Raw genomic sequence first — 17,662 nt, 5'->3', positions numbered from 1 at the left:
AAGCCCGGTTCTGCGTTAGTGGCTCCCCTACAATTGCCGACGCACCTCCCTCCTGGCCCTCACCGATGACGATGTCGACGACCGGCGGGGCGCCCAGCAGGTTTGGGGTCGGAGGATCGTAGAAGAAGCGGGCGCAAAGGACCATGCCGTAGATGTAGGCGGCGACGGTGACGACACCGAGGGTGGCAATGATGACGTAGCCCCCCGGCCCAATGTGACCAACCTGCAAGTGAAAAATACCTTAACCCATCAGCAAACCAAACACCATCAGCAAACCGAAGAACATGCATGGAGGTACTAGTACGTGAAAATGCATTTCCAAATAGGTGCAGCAACACACGAGATCGTCGTAGAACCTGCGAAGTAAAGGGGAAAAATACTAGTCAGTTTTCAATGGCTTTGGCATGCAAAGCCATCCAAACGTGGAAAATAGATCCCTTGGTTGCGATAAGAGAGCTGTATATGAAGAAGCTCTATAGGTATATAACATGTTTGAGCGATACTTGACCATATTCTAATCATACAACGATATGGCTAATATATGCCACTAGAGTGCTCCAGTAATCTAAACATGAGCCAATCGTGGTTATCTTTATCGCAGTCTTTGTGGATCAGTACTCAGGTATGTGGCTAATATATTTTTTTAGAAAAGGAGGATGACCCCCGGCCTCTGCATCTGGGAGATGCATACGGCCACTTTATTGATTATTCTCGAGGACCGTACAAAGTATTACAACAATGTGTCTGAATCCACCATCTTGGCAACATATGCCGCTACTTCTATCCAATATGATGAGGGGGTGCTAGCTGGGCCACTACCCAAACCACTCACCTAAGCCTAACATCAAAAGCCGGAAGCCGAAACTCATTCGGAAGCCCCAGCCGAGCCACATACCGGGTCTGGGGCACAATCCGGTCGAACGCACTCGTGTGTCGTCGCCGCCATCTTCCACAGGTCCGTCTTCAGATCATATTGAGGCTTCTACCTTGTCTGGCCAGTTTGCCATCGACGTCCCCATGACGCCAAACAGCTTCCTCCTCCTGCACGAGTCCATCTCCGCGCATCAGACGCCGAGTCTCCACAGCACCATGCCGCCGAGATCCGCCACCATCAATGTGAAAGATGAAGCACCGCTCCACCAAATTCGCCATCCTCTAGTCCCTCGATCCCGTGAACACCTCCAAGACCTGACGCCCCCGAGAGGAAACGACACAAAATAGCGCCGCCGTCATCTGATCTACTGATCTAGGGTTTCCCCCGGAGATAGCAGATGGTGGCCTTGAACTTCTCCTCGGCGATGCCTTCAAGAAGGGAACGCCGCATAACAGCGCCGTCACCGCCGGCCTTGGCAGCTAGCCAAAGGCAGGTTTTCACCCAGATCTGTTCGAAGAGCCTCCATCAAGCATCGCGTGCACGGATCGCCTAGCACCGGGCCGTGGTGCCTCGCCAGATCCAAGATCAGCACCGCCACCACAGCCCGCTGTCCACCTCGCGCCGCTCGAAGAAGACACCACCCGGAACGCCGGATTGCCGCTGCCACGAGCACGCCACGCCCACCGGAGAGCTTCAGGCCGACCCCCTCCTGCTCCCAAGGACGCGATCGTCCAAGGAACGCAGAGGCACGGGAACGGCCGACCCCTCCGCCTCCACCTACAACCCCTCGCCGAGACCCGCCACCACGCCGCCGGTTCCCGCCGAGATCCGCCGCCCCAGTCCCAACAGGAGCCGCGAGGAGACGCCCCGCCGCCGCCGTCAGCCTCACGAGCTTCGCCCGGCGGCTTCCTCCGGCGGCGGCGCGGGGCTGGGGGCGATTGGGTGGCGGCGCGCTAGGGTTAGGGAGGAGGCGCCCCCGAGTTGCCCTAGGCGAGAGCGACGCGGGGGAAGGGGGCGATTGGGTGGGCCCTGTGGCTAATATATGCAAGAACGGTTCAGCAATAACACCAGGTTATAATCATACACGCCATGCTAGCATTTAAGTCTACAATGGGCAGAAGGCGAAACATTAATATTAATGCCCCAGAGGTGCAAGCAATTTTAGAAAAGTAAAAAAGAAATGGCTTACCAGAAATAACTATGTTTACTTTCCGCCAAGCTGCAATTGATTCACTCATGAAAAATATTGATCATTCAGCACCAGGGGCATGCCTCATGAGATTGAGATGCAGCAATCAGGACTGAGTCGGTCAAAACCCACTGAAGCAACCACTGCGGGGCTAGCTAACCTGGATCCACCAGACATGATGGTAATTAGCGTGTGAACAAAAATAGTACTGTACACTGAAAAGATGTTTCTATTATGATTTAATATGTTGTTGCTCTATACTCCCTCCGTTCCAAAATAGATGACTCAACTTTGTACTAATACAATACAAAGTTGAGTCATCTATTTTGAAACGGAGGGATTACATGATAAACTTTACGTGATGAAAATCCAGATAAATTTTTTTTTAGCTAATCTGTACTCTTTATTAAACGTTCAAAATCGGCGGAATACAGATAATTTCGGGCAAAATAGCAAGCGCCCGGGAGACGCACTGGGCCGAGCACGGAGGTGCGAGGCCCTGATCAACGGGCCAGCTGCTTGCAGCGGTTAATTCCGGCCCACGACGACCAGCGCAGCGCAGCGCACGTGAGCCCGTGCGGTCTCCCGTGGCGGCCGGTCGGGAGAGCCCGCGCGCCCTCGCGCAGCTTCTGGAACCTTCCACACCCATCCCCTCTTTCCAATCCCACCTACACCCTTCCCTCTCCTCTCCAGACGCTTCTCCCCTCCCCCTTTTCTCTCCCTCCTCCGGCCTCCAGACGAGCACCAGAGAGACGAGCGCAGAGCAGATTCCCACGCGACGCGAGCGATCTCGATCGATTGACAGAGAAGAGAAGAGACGACGGCCATGGGGCTGGACTACTACAAGATCCTGGGGGTGGACAAGGCGGCGAGCGACGACGACCTCAAGAAGGCCTACCGCAAGCTCGCCATGAAGTGGCACCCCGACAAGAACCCCACCAACAAGAAGGAGGCCGAGAGCAAGTTCAAGCAGATCTCCGAGGCATACGAGGTAACCCATTCCTTCAAGATTTGATTTTTTCGATTCCGTCCGTCCGTCGATCTCGCCGCAGCAATCAATGCTCACGGTGGCTGCGCGCAGGTGCTGAGCGACTCGCAGAAGCGGGCGGTCTACGACCAGTACGGCGAGGAGGGGCTCAAGGGCCAGGTGCCGCCGCCGGGGGCCGGCGGCGGCGCGGGCGGGCCGGCGGGCGCCACCTTCTTCTCCACCGGCGCCGACGGGCCCACGGCGTTCCGCTTCAACCCGCGCAACGCCGAGGACATCTTCGCCGAGTTCTTCGGCTCCTCCAGCCCCTTCGGCGGGATGGGGGGCATGGGCGGCGGGATGGGGGGCATGGGGGGAGGAGGCCACGGCATGCCGTCCGGCGGCATCCGGTTCTCGCCGTCCATGTTCGGCGGCGGCGGCGACCATACCTTCACCCAGACGTTCGGCGGGGGCGGCCAAGGGTACCCCGGGATGTTCGGCGGCGGCGCGCCGGTCAAGGCGGCGCCCATCGAGAGGAAGCTGCCATGCTCCCTCGAGGAGCTCTACAAGGGGACCACCAAGAAGATGAAGATCTCCAGGGAAATCGCCGATGCCAGCGGGTGAGTGCCCTCTCCTCCCCTACCTCTGATTTATGCATATATGGTCATTGGTTATTGCTCATTACGATTCCTAGATTAAGATTGGACACCGTCTTAGTTGGCCCAGATTGAACCTGGGAATTGCAATGCCTTTCTTGATTGCATCTAACATTTCAGCTGTACTAGTGTTGATTTGGACAGTCCAGTTCTTGGGGATTATTAAGCCAGCTTTTAGATTCTAGCGTGCTCAGTCATTCAGAATTATTTAGTGTCAGTGTGAGGCATACATGTGTTGAGAAGATTAATAAGCCTGAGAAATGTGCAGTTGACCACTTGGGTCTGCCTGATTTGTTTTAGTAGACACTACAATGAACCACTTGCAGCCAATCTTTGTCTGCAGAAAATGATGCCTGAGATCTGCTTGATTCACAGCCACTGTTCCTGGTTTATTAAAACTACAATACAATTGTTAGCAGTGCAATGTCCTTTCTGGTTCCATCTAAAAGTTCACCCATGTGCTCTTTAAATGGGTAGTTATTAGGAATTCTTGAGCCACTTTAGATTTTTGGCATGTACAGACTCACTGAATCATTTAGCATTCAGTCTCATCGTGGGGTACATGTGTTCTGAAAGAACAAGAGCCGCAAATGATTTTGTGATTGCTAAACAGGATTTAGGAGCGAAGTAGGACTATATATATAGGTTAAACTTGAGAAATTTGCTTTAGTAAACATTGCAGGGAAGCCCCCGTCAGCCAGTCTCTTGTCTTTGAAGATGATGCCTGAGATTTGCTTGGTTCACAGCCACTGTTCCTAATTTATTCAAACTACAATTTTTTTGCAGTGCAATGTCCTTTTTTGTTCCATTTAACAGTTCGGTCATAGTATATGTTGTTGACATGGACAGTTGTTAGTAATTCTTCAGCCAGCTTTGGACTTTTAGCATGTTCAGTCCTTCTGAGTTATTTAGTGTTAGTTTTGGGTGCATGGTTTCAGAGGAAGAAGGAAGTGATTTTGTCTGCTAACATAGATACTAAAGCATGTTCTTCCTTAACTGTGTGCAGGAAGACGATCCCGGTGGAGGAGATCCTGACGATCGACGTGAAGCCGGGGTGGAAGAAGGGCACCAAAATCACCTTCCCGGAGAAGGGCAATGAGCAGCCCCACACGATCGCGGCGGACCTGGTCTTCATCATTGACGAGAAGCCGCACCCGGTGTACACCCGGGACGGCAACGACCTGGTGGCGACGCAGAAGATACCGCTGGCAGAGGCCCTGACGGGGTACACGGTGCACCTGACGACGCTGGACGGGCGCAGCCTGACGGTGCCCATCAGCTCGGTGATCCACCCGGGGTATGAGGAGGTGGTGCGCGGCGAGGGCATGCCGATCCCCAAGGACCCGTCCAGGAAGGGCAACCTGCGGGTCAAGTTCGACATCAAGTTCCCCGCCAGGCTCACCGCCGACCAGAAGTCCGGCGTCAAGAGGCTCCTGGGGCAGTAGAGCAGGTCTGTGTGTGTTGTTGAACTGAATGCAGGGGATGTGAGATGCTGCCTGCTTTTGGAGCATCGGCGATGATCGAGTTGGCCCTGTGGATTAGATGAGAAAAGTGTATACGATGATGTGAACTTGAAGTGCATAGATAGGTAAATCTTGGAAGTGCATTTCTTGTAAGCTTTTGGTGATCGAATGTGGTCTGCTGGACGAGCTATTTTTTGTTGTACCTGGCTTCTGTTTGGATTAGTTATGCGGTAGAGGTAATAAAATGGTTTCATGGTTGTCCAAAAAACTGCGTGTACCGGCTGATGTTATTACATTGCTTGTAAAACCTTGCAGACTGGAATTCGTTTAGTGATTGATTCGTCTGGGTGTGAGTGTCAGCTGACTGATTTTCTTGTTCTTCCGAAATATGCTGCTGTTGTACCGGACGAGAAGTTTACTGCCCTTTTCTAAGTGGCGTGGAAGAATAAAACTTGTAAACGACTTTGACTTGTAAATTCTGTTAAGCGGTGCGGAAAACATCCCATCGAACCTGTCAAAATAAGAATTTCGAAGCCAACCCAAAGATGCCCTATTATATATGCTAAAGACTGTTGGTGGGAGTCTAACTGCCATCGAAACTTTCATGGCTTTTTCCCGGCTAGCGCCCCGGCCGCCACCCTACTCATACAGAAAACTGCCCGTAGCATTTGTTCTCGTCCCTCTCCATTCACTCATCCTGCTCATACGGAAAGCTGCCCTGTAGTAGTATTTGTTCTCGTCCCTCTCTATTCACTCATTTCCTTTTTCTCCTCCAAAATCAGCATTGCATCTCTCTCGCCACCGCCAACCGCGCCATGAGAGCAGCGAAGGGGCGAGGGGCGCTGCACACATGGTGAACCCCGCTGACGCGTCAAAGGACACCGCTCGCCATGGGACAAGATCGGCAACCACATGTTTCCCAGCATGCAAAGACGGACATGGTGTTGCTTGCAACCTGGGGCACGGCAGCTGCAACCACAACTCCAAGATGTGTTCTCGTCCCTCTCCATTCACTCATTTCCTTTTCTCCTCCAAAATCAGCATTGCATCTCTCTCGCCACCGCCAACCGCGCCATGAGAGCAGCGAAGGGGCGAGGGGCGTTGCACACATGGTGAACCCCGCTGATGCGTCAAAGGACACCGCTCGCCATGGGGCAAGATCGGCAACCACATGTTTTCCAGCATGCAAAGACGGACATGGTGTTGCTTGCAACCTGGGGCACGGCAGCTGCAACCACAACTCCAAGATGTTACTACCACAACCGGGAGTGTTGCAACCGGCTAGTGGAGCAGCTACAACCGGCCGCACGCCGGAGTGGAGCTGGCAAGCGTCTTTGTTGCAACCATGAAGAGGCACGGCTGGAATCCATCATGGCCAGAGCTTCAACCGGCAATGGCGAGAGCTACATCTGCAACACCCATTAGCTACGATGGCGACGATGTGTGACTCGTCAGTGTAGAAGCTGCAACCAGTCAGCGGATGCCGAAGAGCTTCGACGGTAGTAACTATGATCTGCACACTTTGCTGGAACCGGCTCTCTTGATGTTGGAACCAGCTTCTTCAAAAGCTGCGACGACCGAGTGATGAGGACATCAATACCATTATTACACCCGCTATATATACTGGACAAATTACTAGAGCTCTTGCACGCCAATTAAATTATCAGGTACTTTCGTTTCTTGGTAATGATTCTAATGTTCATGAGAATATGATGCTGCCTAAATTGGATACATTTGTTTTGCTTACAAATGAAGGGCCTGGCATGGATAAGATGGATGAACACTGAAGCAAGACCAAGCATGGAGATGATGGCATGCGCAAGGGGAACAAGAACAGAGTTACAAGTGATGATTTCAGGACTTTGAAGCCACCACAAGGAGTGCATAAAGCCTTGGACCAAATATACAAGATGACACTTCATAAATTTCGTCCAGAGGCTATTCTAGGTGTTGTGTCACCTTATTATTGGGCCAGGCCCATGTAATTTCAAAATACTTAAGTATAGGCTATTTTTAGAGTCCGTATGTGTGGGGAAACAAGAGTTAGGGTTGGTTTCGAACCTCTCCTCCAAGGGCCACGAAATTCTCCCCTCTTTCTCCATATATACAGCTCTTAGGGCGTCGTTTAGACTTTAGGTTTTGTTTAGATTAAAAGTTCGCCATAGCTGCAACTTCGCGTACTTCGTTTGTGTTCAACGAACAGACCAAGATGTCACAGAACTACACCTTCATTAATAAAGCTTTTCTCTTATATTTGCAATATCCAGATTGCAATTTCAGTTTCTTGCTTATTCTTCGTTTGCTTGCAGGAAATAGACTTTCGTGGTCAGGTTGATCGTGCTCCGGCGTGGTCAATAACCCATCGGAGTTGGTTTGTAGTCGGATCGCCAAAGTCTACTCCACCAAAAACGATAGCCATCGTCTCCTCGAAAGATCGGGCCCCTCGCCTCTATCACCAAGGAACGGCGATCTTTTTTGCTGTAACCAGCAATTCTTTTAGTCTTTTACCTGTAACCAGCAATTCTTTTAGCTGGAACCAACAGTTTGGTTTGCTACTACGATGCATCACGACGAGCAGTGGGTTCTTCATATCTACGACGGCGTGTGGAGGACAGCTGCGACCGCCAACCAGTGAATTTATTTGATGGAACCGGTGGTGATTCTTTTGCTCGAATCCGATGACGGGTGTCACTGTTTTTTCTCCGACTTGTGTGAGATTTTGCTACGACCGGCAACGATTTTTGCTGGCAACGGCGTCAACTCCGTGTTGCATCGGATGCGGCCATGGCTGTTGGCGATAGTGGTGACCTGTCGAAGGACAAGCGTTGGTGGCCCCGGAGGAGCGCGGGCGGCCTGCGAGCGCGCGTGCTTCGATGGCGGGTGCGGGCGACTGAGGAGGAGCGAGGCCGTGAGAGCGAGTGGGGCGGTGGCAGGAAGACGAAACCTCCAGATCCGACGATTAGGCGCGTGCGAATCGAACGGCTCTCCATTGACCGGCGGAAGCCTTGGCTGGTCGACTGGCGCATATCAGTGCCAATTTTTTTTTGAATGAATTTAACATAAGATAAGGGAAGGGCTGCGGACAAATCAGAGAAGGTGGCGGGCACTTTCCGTGGACCCACACTCTCAACGAATACAAACACGCCATGCCGCACACGGCTGCCAATGCCGGACAAACTCGTGCCGCCGAACCAGAAAAAGAAGCGAGCCAACGTATCCCATGCATGCATGCGTCCACGCGCCGCCCATGTGCCGCAACGTGTCATGCACTGGCGGAGCTTCCGCAAGGCCGAGTGGGCCGTGGCCCGCCCAGGTCTGGAGCAAAACTTTTTTATATATGTATGAAGCCAGCCGACCAGCCCAGCCCACCACCAGTACGCAGGTGCAGCCCACAACCGATACACACATCTCAGCCTCTCTGCATCTGCCCGCACAGCCGCACGTCTCTGACCGCCGTCTCTTAGCGCAACCGCCGGCTGCCACGATGCCCGCCGCCGGCCGGCGCCGCCCACGGGCGCGGCGCACATCAGTCCCTCCCTTCCCTAGTTCCCTTCATCCAACGCCCCACCCGCACCACCACTCCTTAGCCGACCCACGCACGGACGCGCCCACGCAGCCGCGAGCAGGTTAGCCGGCGACGGCGGCGACCGTGCGAGGGCGAAGCAGTGAACTGCCAACTGGGAAAATCCTTCTCTGAATCCTTACAAGTTGCGAAGGTAAATCGATTCAAATCATCCCAATTTTATCCCCCTGAACTGAACATAGGTCATCGTTCATTGAAATTGAATCATCCCCAAAATTCCCAATTGGCTGAATATTTCACTGAAGATCATACTAGTTTAGTGTCAAGTGTCCACAGACCACAGTAGATGGTTTCTAATTTAGTAGGCAAGTTTTGTTTCCACAGTTGAGCAACTGGCCTTGCTGTAGCATAAATAATTCATTCCATTGTGTTTACAGGTTACAAGTTGAGGTCTAGGCAGCCATGGGCAAGGCCAGTCAGCGAAAAATCGATTTGGTTTTCAAAAGAAAAAGAGATGATGACATGATTGGAGTTGAGGAAGATCCTTCACCAATGGCAGATCGACCTTTGACAATGCTTGAAATTGAACAGCCACACCCACACAGAGCCAAGATGAAGGTCTTCATGTAAATGAACCTATAACATTCCAAGGTGTTTCTTTGTGACGCCAGCCTCGTTTCTTTGTGGGGGCCGCTGGTATACGATGACGCGCGTCAGGTGGCTCGTTCGGTGATCCCTCGTGACGCCAACCTTGCCTCGTTTCTTTGTGGTTCATCTTCGGAGTCGGAGCTGCGTTGTCTAATGTGGATTGTATGGAGTGTTTTGTTGCAGCCATTAGGGTTGATGTTTTTCTTTTTCTTTTGATCTTCAGATCTCCTGGTCCTAGGACCTTCACCACCTTGTTGTTTCCGTTGCTTTCTGCTATTATCAATGAATGCCAGCGACGCTGGATCTTTCAAAACATTCCAAGGTGTTGAGTTCTTGCAACGAGACCCAGGATTAGGCCTGCAAATTTGGCAATATCCACCCGAACAAAGAGATAGTGTGCGGAGAGCATATTTGAACAGAAGGTGTGTGGTGACTATATCTATTGAAATAGTATACATGCTTTAGAATTTGAAGAATATTGTGCTCTTTGGCCCGCCCAACTTTTTTTTCCAAGCTCCGCCACTGGTGTCATGCATGCCGGTGAGAGAGGATAAACGACGACGGCGAGATGAGCGGCGGGCGGGAATGATAAGAGCGCCGGTGAGAGAGAGAGGGAGAGAAACACGGCATGCTTCTCAGCTCTCACTCTCTCCTTCACTTGAGCTCTTTGTCCTCGACGGCAGAACAATCCGGCGGGATACATGCAGCGCGGTCGGCGGCACGGCGAGAGGGCAGCGCGGCAACCGGGGGCAGGCGGCGGCGTGTCGTTATTGGGGGACGATTTCTTCGATCTGCTCGACTCCGCCGGATTCGAGGACGACGATCTCTTTGGCTCGCCCAGGTCCAGCCCGTCGGCACTCGGCTCGGTGCTCGGCGGCGAGAGGCCGGTGAAGGCGGCGCCGATAGAGCACAAGCTGCCGTGCACCATGGAAGAGCTCTACGCGGGGACAACCAGGAGGATGAAGATCACCAGGCTCGTCGCCGACGCCGACGCCAGTGGCACCGGGTGAGCCGCCTCCATTCCATAGCCCTGCTTCAGACCCCTGCACTGCATGTAGATCCTTCTTGCTGAACGCCATTACCATGCCACCCGTACGTGGTGACCGCACTGCACTCTGCACGCAGGGGAACGGTCCCGGCAGAGGACATCGTGACGATCGAGGTGAAGCCGGGGTGGAAGAAGGGCACGAGGATCACCTTCCCGGAGCGGGGGAACGAGCGGCCCAACACGGTCCCGGCCGACGTGGTCTTCGTCGTCGACGAGAAGCCGCACCTGGTGTTCGCCCGGGACAGCGACGACCTCGTCGCGACGTGCAGGGCGCCCCTGGCCGGGCGCGCCATGCACCTGACGGCGCTCGACGGGCGCGGCCTCACGGTGCCCGTCAGCAGGTCGGCGGTCCGCCCGGGGTGCGAGGTGGTGGTCCGCGGCGAGGGCATGCCCGTCCCCAGGAAGCCGTCCAGGAGGGGCGACGTGCGGGTGAGGTTCGACGGCAACTAATAAATAAGCTCCCGGCGGCTGACAGATGGTCGGGCGTGAACCGGCGACCGGAGATGGTGTGTTGAGGCATCTGCGGGGAGATGCTGTGACTGTGACGAGGCCTCTGAGTGTGTGTGTGTGTTTTTTTTTAAGCATCAGTACAGACACAAGCGCTCATATATACGCGCATACACTCACCCCTATGAACGCACACACGTACACCCTACCCCTATGAGCACCTCCGAGAGACTGAGCTGGCATATCATCTTGAGATTTACGAAGCCATCATAGGCGCCTCGTCGTTGACGGGAACGTCTCCTCCCACTGAAAGCGCATCGCCGGAAATCCTGAAATAAATTCAGGAATAATGCGAGCACCAGGATTTGAACCCTGGTGGGTTGGGAATACCATTGTCCACCTAACCATCTCAACCACAGGTTGATTCGCGTTGTCGTGTACAGTATGCTTCGAACTTTGACTGAAGACGTGTAAAATCTTGTGAACCGGTCACCGCACATAGCCCACCCCGTGCGTGTGCTCGCGCCAAGGGTCCTCCTACCCGGTCACGTCGCGATATTTTTTTATTGGAGTTGGAGTTGGATCACGTCGCGATATCTTTCGAGTAATCAACACGTCATAGTCACACCATGACATCAAAGTCATCCGTTAACACGCACTGTCTTCATTTTTATTTACTACTCTTCGTATTAGCTTTGCCTTGAATCAAACTTTGAAAGTTTTGATCAGTCTATAAAAAAGACTCTTACTATCTACAATACCAAATTAATACCATTAGGATCATGCATCATTGAAAATATTTTCACGTTAGATATACCTGTTATTATAAATGATTATTATATTTTTTTCATAAACTTGGTCAAACTGACTTAGGACAAAGCAAAGCTTTCTTTTTTTAGAGAAGGATCATCTTTGTTATTGGTTGCATGTAGGAGAGAGATTGAATTAATGGACAGCTAACCAACGATTCAGCCACAAGTCCCACTGTACCTTGGTCCTAGAGAATTTGTCTTTGAGACTTTTAATCCCGGACGGAGGTTGTATTTAACATCTTAAGCAATACACGTATATTTCACACAACTTTCAATTATGCCAGCCACAATTTCATCAATTTCAAAAAAAAGAAAAAGTGAAAATTGTGTGAATATATGAATTATGCTTGGAAAATATCAGAAAGAAAAATGATTGAACGAGCCGCAGATCGCAGCCTCGCGCCGACCTCCCCCGGTGGCCCGCACGCAACCCACACGGAACCCCTCGACCGTTCGCCGCTGGACCGCAGGCAGGCAGCGTCACTGCCACGCGTGCTACGGAACCATGGGGCGGCACGAGACCGGAGGTCCTTTCTTCCACGGGCGGAACGGCCCACCACCGGCCGCGGCACACGCAAACGGTGGACCGACCGTGGGCGTCGCCACTGGGTGCCAACTCGCGCGCGCCATGTATAATTTTTAACGGCGGTGCGCGGGTGGTAAACGCAAACGACGACGACGACGATCCGATGACGCGGTGGGGGACGGCGAATAATAAAAGCTCTATCCCTCACTCCTCCTCCCCTCCCCTCCCCTCTCTGCCTGTCCCCTACACATCTCATCTCATTCCCCCACCTCCCGTCCCGATAAGGCGGACAGCGACCGCGCGCGCGAGAGAGAAGCTCCCGGCTCGCCTCCTCCTCCCTCCCCTGTCTCCTCTCCCGGCTCCATCCATCCAGCGGGAGGAGAGGGCAGGCGGAGGAGGGACGACCGCCGCAGGCCAGAGGCCGTACCTACCTACCTATCTATCTATCTATCTATCTAAGCCGCCGGAATGGACTCGGAGCACTGGATCTCGCGCCTGGCCGCCGCCAAGCGATTCTACGCGGCGCAGCTCGGCCACGCCGGTACGTCCTGCTCGCGGCCCGTGCCCCCCGGGATCGATCGATTGATTGATTGATTGGTTTGGTTGGCTGATTGATTTGCCGGTTCTTGCGTGCGGGCGTGCGCAGATCGGGCGGGGATGGACGAGCTGGACATGGACGGCGACGAGAACGCGGGCAGGCCCGACTTCGCCTGCCCCTACTGCTACGAGGACCACGACGTCGCCTCCCTCGTCGCGCACCTCGAGGAGGACCACCCCTTCGAGCCCCACGCCGCGGTCAGTCCCGATTTACCTCCTCCTCCTCCTGCTTGGATTGTTATCTAGAGAAGAGATCCATGGAGTCCCTAGTATACCTTTCAGTGGGTGGCCTGGAACAAGAACGAGAGCCCTCCCTCTTGTTCAGAGGGCCGTTGACCTGGACGACCCAATGAGTCCTCCTCCTCCTCCTCCCCTTCTTCTTATCTCTTGTATCTTGCGAATTGGAAGAACAAATATGGTTTGTTTTGCTAGAATATAACATGGTTTGCATAGTGCTCTGGCCTGGCAAATGATTTTAGAGGTGCAGAAGGGCAGGATTTTTGGCCTTGGTCAGTGTTCTAGGAGTAGAAAAGGTTGATCATGAAATCTGGAGATGGGAAAAAAGTGTAGCTTTTGGCATTTGTTTGCTGTCGTAAAATCATGCCATGATTGCTTGACAAAACTATATATGCTGATAAACCGTGGCTAGGAGTAGAAATTATGAGGACCAATAATTTAGTTTGGACGCGATTAACAGTTATCAGTTTCGCGAACAGATGTTCCATTTCATATGTCAACATCTCCTTTTATTCAGAACAAGAGTGGCTAACATGGAACATAGAGTGATGGGAACGGAACCTTGATCTTCTCCCCTGCGCAGTGCAGACACTTTTCATGTCAGCAGCTCTCCATCGATGCACACCGTATAGACCATTCTATGATTCTTTCTATTAGGAACAACGCAGAACAACATTCATATGTGAGATAAAATCAATAAATTGAAGAGAAAGCAACTTGCCCTGTTGGTAAAGTCAGTAAATAGACCAGGTGTTGTTTTTGACATCAACTAATTTCACCTGTTGCTCAGAGAAGAAGTTAGTTTGACATGTTGTTTATCGGTTTGTGCCTGTCTAGAAGGAGAAAAAAATAGATTGTCCTGTTGTTTATCGGTTTGTACCTTTTTTTTTTTGCGAATATTATCGGTTTGTACCTGGCTGCTTGGATTACTAGAGATTCAGAGAAGATGGAGTTCATACTGCTTTAAGTGGCCTGGAGAATGAGAAGAGCTCTTGTTCAGAGGGGTGTTGACCTGGACGACCGAATGAGTCTTCTCTTTTTTTCATCTCTTGTCATCTTGGGAATTCGAAGTACAGATATGGTTTGCTTTGCTAGAATATCATCGTCATAATGCTCTGGTCTGGCAAATGATTTTAGATGCGCAAAAGGGGTTAGGAACTTTGGCCTTGTGCGGTAGAAAAGGCTGGTCATGAATCTGGAGATAAAAAAGGTGGAGCTTTTGGCATTTGTTGCTGCTGTAACTCATGCCATAATTTCTTGACAAGAAGAAAACATTGGCCTGATAAACTCTGACTAGGAGCAGGAATTATGAGGAGAAATTGTTTAATTTGAACTCAAGGGACCGTTATCAGTTTCTTGAAAGATGTTCAATTACACATGTCAACATCTCATTTTAGTCAAAACTAGATTGGTTAGCGTGGAGAGTGATGGGAACCGAAGCATGGTCTCTTCTTTGCCCGGTGTATTTACTCTTCATGTTGGCAACACTCCGTCAATGCACACTCTGCTGTGTACACCATTCTATCTGTTAGGAACAACAAAGTAGAACAGTCATGTTATTATTGTTGCAATGAAGAGGGAGTTTATTACTCTTGAAGAATTGGTAACATCAATAAATTGAGGAGAACTCAACTTATCCCCTGTTTTGTTAGAGTCAAGTAAATGAGGGTGTGGTTCTATGCAGCTTTAAATGTACTGCATATAGATCAAGTGTTTTTTTTTTACTTCAATCAATTTCACCTGTTCCTTGGAAAAGAAAAGTGATTGACCTGTTGTTTGTCAGATTCTGCGTGTCTAAAAGTAGAAATGAAATTTTGAAATTTTTCAGAAGTTCTATCTTTGAGTGGCCTGGAACAAGGAACGAGCCCTCTTGTTCAGAGGGGCTTTGATCTGGACGACCAAATGAGTCCTCTCCTTTTTTTCTTTATCTTGTCTCTTGGTAATTGGAAGTAGAAATATGGTTTGCTATGCTAGAATATCATGGTTTGCATAATGCTCTCGCCACCTAATGAGTCCTCTTCTTCTTTTCTTTATCTTGTCTCTTGGGAATTGGAAGTAGAAATATGGTTTGCATAATGCTCTCGCCACCTAATGAGTCCTCTTCTTCTTTTCTTTACCTTGTCTCTTGGGAATTGGAAGTAGAAATATGGTTTGCTATGCTAGAATATCATGGTTTGCATAATGCTCTGGCCTGGCAAATGATTTTAGATGGCCTTGATCAGCGTCCTTGGAGTAGAAAAGATTGATCATGAAATCTGGCGACAGAAAAAAAGTGTAGCTTTTGGCATTTGTTTGCTGCCATAAACTCATGCCATGATTGCTTGATAAAATAACAATATACGCTGATAAACTGTGTCTCGTAGTAGGAATTATGAGGAGCAATAGTTTAGTTTGAACGCAAATAGCAGTTATGGAACATAGAGTGATGGGAATTGAACCATGATCTTCTTCCTGCCCAGTGCAGTGGTAAAGTCAATAAATTGAAGAGAATGCAACTTATCCTGTTGGTAAAATCAGTAAATAGACCAAGTATTGTTTTTGGCATCAATTAGTTTCACCTGTTGCTTGGAAAAGAAATTAGATTGACTTGTTCTTTATCGGTTTGTGCAAGTCTAAAAGTAGAGACAAAGTATTTTTTTTATATCAATTAGTTTCACCTGTTCCTTGGAAAAGAATTGATTGACCTGTTTTTGTTATCGGTTTGTGCGTGTCTAACAGTAGATATGAAATTTTGAAACTTGTGATGTTTTTGCTGTTATAGTATTCTTATATGGTTTACCTCCCTCGTTTCAGCCTTGCCCTATCTGCTCCGAAAAGGTTTCTAAAGACATGCTTAACCATATCACCATGCAACATGGGTACTTGTTCAAGGTAACTCCCCTCCTTCATCCCCTGCTCCCCTCTCTCATATGAGCTTCTTTAACTTTGGACCATGTGCAGAATCGCCGCAGGTTGCGCAGATTTGCTGTTCCAGGCAGCCAGTCGCTCTCTCTGCTGAGCCGGGATCTACGTGAAGCCCATTTGCAGGTGCTTCTGGGAGGTGGTGGACATAGGTCGAGCAACAATAATGCCACAAATATTTCAGCTGATCCTCTTCTGTCATCATTTGGCCTTAGCTTCCCAACATTAGATGCTGAGGAAACATCAAAATTGTCTACTCCTGCTCAGAGTGATGTACCAGTGCTAAAAGAGACAGCTGCTCGGCCGTGGCGGTCAAGGTAAATACTTGCTTATACTGTGAATATTATAGATTTTGTCGCGACCATCTTCTTCCTGTTACTCTCCTATTATATATTTATAGATCTAGTGGTCTGTTGCCAGAGGAACTGCCTTTATGCCAACTATTCCTCTAATGCACCGTGGCGATGTTTATTTTCAGTACATCTTTTATATAATCTGTTCAGATCACGAGAAATCTGTTTATACATAATTTAGTCAGATCATGGAAAAATCTGTTTTGACCATGAAAACTGAACTCGTTAGTTCTAGATAAACGAATGCTTATTGTCGATGATAACTGATGACAGCCTTGCACTAAATAAGTACATTAGTAGCGTTGGTTTGACTTGACAGAGAGCATGTGTAGCTGCAAACCTTCACTTTGCTTACTAATGAAGCAATGAGTGGGTTTTCTGGGCGATCACTTGCTAGAAATCTTTAGTGAAACTTTACAATTCATTCAGTGACCCGCTTGATTTTGTCTTGGCAGTATTGACTCGTCGCTCACAAGGGAAGAAAGGGAGCAAGCCAGCGTGAGAGCGATGTTTGTGCAAGACCTGCTGCTCTCCACCCTATTCAGAGACCAATAACTGAGAGGCGAGCCGATGTTACCGCTACCCGGGTGCCCCCTGGACCCTGATGCAGACTCCGAAAGGTCGGTGCCCCCAGACCAAGTTGCCGAATGTGACATCCATGGAAGATAGATAGGGTTTGGCACCCCAGCGAGGAAGGAGGTGCATCAGAGTCGATGTGGGCATGAGGTGTCCTAAGTTATTTGTAGCCGGTCTTTGTGTTGAGTTCCATCTCAGTTATCGCGATCTCGCAGGTGACAGATGTCTGCGCAGGTCGCGGTTGTGTCTGTACCGTACCGTACCGCTGCTTCTTTGTTTGAAAGCATTGGTTTGTTGTACCAGTCACATAATAATGAATGTTGCTATGCAACAGCAGAAGGCTTTGCAGTTTATTTCTGGTGTTGGTGTCGATGCGGTTTACAGTGTGCTTCTTGTTTTACATTACAGTTTAGAGCAACTCCAATGGGGCGACCCATTTCGTCCGCTGGCGTCCGTTTGGGTCGGCACGGACACAAAGGTGGTCCAACGCGTCGACCCAAACGGACGCGCGTCCGCTTGGCTTTCGCATGGCGACCCATTCCTGACCCAATTTTGAGCCGGATTTGCGTCGGTGTGGACATGAGACGGACACGCGCGCGCCTACTCCTCTCTCCGGGCCCGCTAGTCGGTGGCAGCCACCACCATTTTCCCCATTTCACTTAAAAACCCTCCGCCCGCGCGCGCTTCCGCCCCTCACCCGCCATGAACGACGACCTCGACGGCGCCGCCGGCCTCGCCTCCCTCGCCTCGTCCGGCAAGACAACCACCCCCTCCGGCAAAGGCAAGCCTCGTGCCCCGCGCAAGACCGTCGCCATGCCCAAGCCAAAGATGGTGCTGACGCCCGAACA

The 17,662-nt window shown here is 50.7% G+C and overlaps 3 protein-coding genes and 1 non-coding gene across 4 annotated transcripts; all 4 read left to right on the top strand.

Moving 5' to 3' along the window:
* The first annotated feature begins 2,711 nt into the window (after positions 1–2,711).
* LOC109766630 (protein psi1) lies at positions 2,712–5,486 on the top strand. The gene is made up of 3 exons (XM_020325400.4): positions 2,712–3,054; positions 3,145–3,647; positions 4,690–5,486. The coding sequence occupies exons 1-3, from the start codon at positions 2,890–2,892 to the stop codon at positions 5,126–5,128; spliced, it is 1,107 nt and encodes a 368-aa protein (XP_020180989.1). The 5' UTR covers positions 2,712–2,889; the 3' UTR covers positions 5,129–5,486.
* Positions 5,487–8,581: 3,095 nt separating this feature from the next.
* Positions 8,582–9,531, top strand: LOC109766639 (uncharacterized). Its single transcript, XR_006664840.2, has 2 exons — positions 8,582–8,862; positions 9,107–9,531. It is a non-coding gene; the product is annotated as an uncharacterized protein (transcript).
* Positions 9,532–9,540: 9 nt separating this feature from the next.
* LOC123493374 (uncharacterized) lies at positions 9,541–11,398 on the top strand. The gene is made up of 3 exons (XM_073501815.1): positions 9,541–10,323; positions 10,443–10,873; positions 11,232–11,398. Exons 1-2 carry the CDS (start codon positions 10,019–10,021, stop codon positions 10,813–10,815), a joined length of 678 nt encoding a protein of 225 aa, XP_073357916.1. The 5' UTR covers positions 9,541–10,018; the 3' UTR covers positions 10,816–10,873; positions 11,232–11,398.
* A 917-nt stretch (positions 11,399–12,315) lies between these two features.
* Positions 12,316–17,167, top strand: LOC109766631 (protein DEHYDRATION-INDUCED 19). Its single transcript, XM_020325401.4, has 5 exons — positions 12,316–12,691; positions 12,797–12,945; positions 15,778–15,855; positions 15,925–16,202; positions 16,694–17,167. Exons 1-5 carry the CDS (start codon positions 12,619–12,621, stop codon positions 16,791–16,793), a joined length of 678 nt encoding a protein of 225 aa, XP_020180990.1. The 5' UTR covers positions 12,316–12,618; the 3' UTR covers positions 16,794–17,167.
* The last annotated feature ends 495 nt before the right edge of the window (positions 17,168–17,662 follow it).

Source organism: Aegilops tauschii, chromosome 1 (assembly GCF_002575655.3).
Source record: "Aegilops tauschii subsp. strangulata cultivar AL8/78 chromosome 1, Aet v6.0, whole genome shotgun sequence".
NCBI lineage: Eukaryota > Viridiplantae > Streptophyta > Magnoliopsida > Poales > Poaceae > Aegilops > Aegilops tauschii.
The sequence above is the reverse complement of the archived record's forward strand: the minus strand, read 5'-3'. Positions and strand labels throughout refer to the sequence as shown.

What these genes read in the sequence shown, in the direction of transcription:
- LOC109766631 (XM_020325401.4), top strand. Translation starts at nt 12,619, where the DNA reads ATGGACTCGGAGCACTGGATCTCGCGCCTGGCCGCCGCCAAGCGATTC. An exon ending in CCTTCGAGCCCCACGCCGCG is followed by an intron (nt 12,946 to 15,777) that starts GTCAGTCCCGAT and finishes CCCTCGTTTCAG; the next exon opens with CCTTGCCCTATCTGCTCCGA. An exon ending in GCTCGGCCGTGGCGGTCAAG is followed by an intron (nt 16,203 to 16,693) that starts GTAAATACTTGC and finishes TTGTCTTGGCAG; the next exon opens with TATTGACTCGTCGCTCACAA.
- LOC123493374 (XM_073501815.1), top strand. Translation starts at nt 10,019, where the DNA reads ATGCAGCGCGGTCGGCGGCACGGCGAGAGGGCAGCGCGGCAACCGGGG. An exon ending in GCCGACGCCAGTGGCACCGG is followed by an intron (nt 10,324 to 10,442) that starts GTGAGCCGCCTC and finishes CTCTGCACGCAG; the next exon opens with GGGAACGGTCCCGGCAGAGG.
- LOC109766630 (XM_020325400.4), top strand. Translation starts at nt 2,890, where the DNA reads ATGGGGCTGGACTACTACAAGATCCTGGGGGTGGACAAGGCGGCGAGC. An exon ending in AGATCTCCGAGGCATACGAG is followed by an intron (nt 3,055 to 3,144) that starts GTAACCCATTCC and finishes GGCTGCGCGCAG; the next exon opens with GTGCTGAGCGACTCGCAGAA. An exon ending in GAAATCGCCGATGCCAGCGG is followed by an intron (nt 3,648 to 4,689) that starts GTGAGTGCCCTC and finishes AACTGTGTGCAG; the next exon opens with GAAGACGATCCCGGTGGAGG.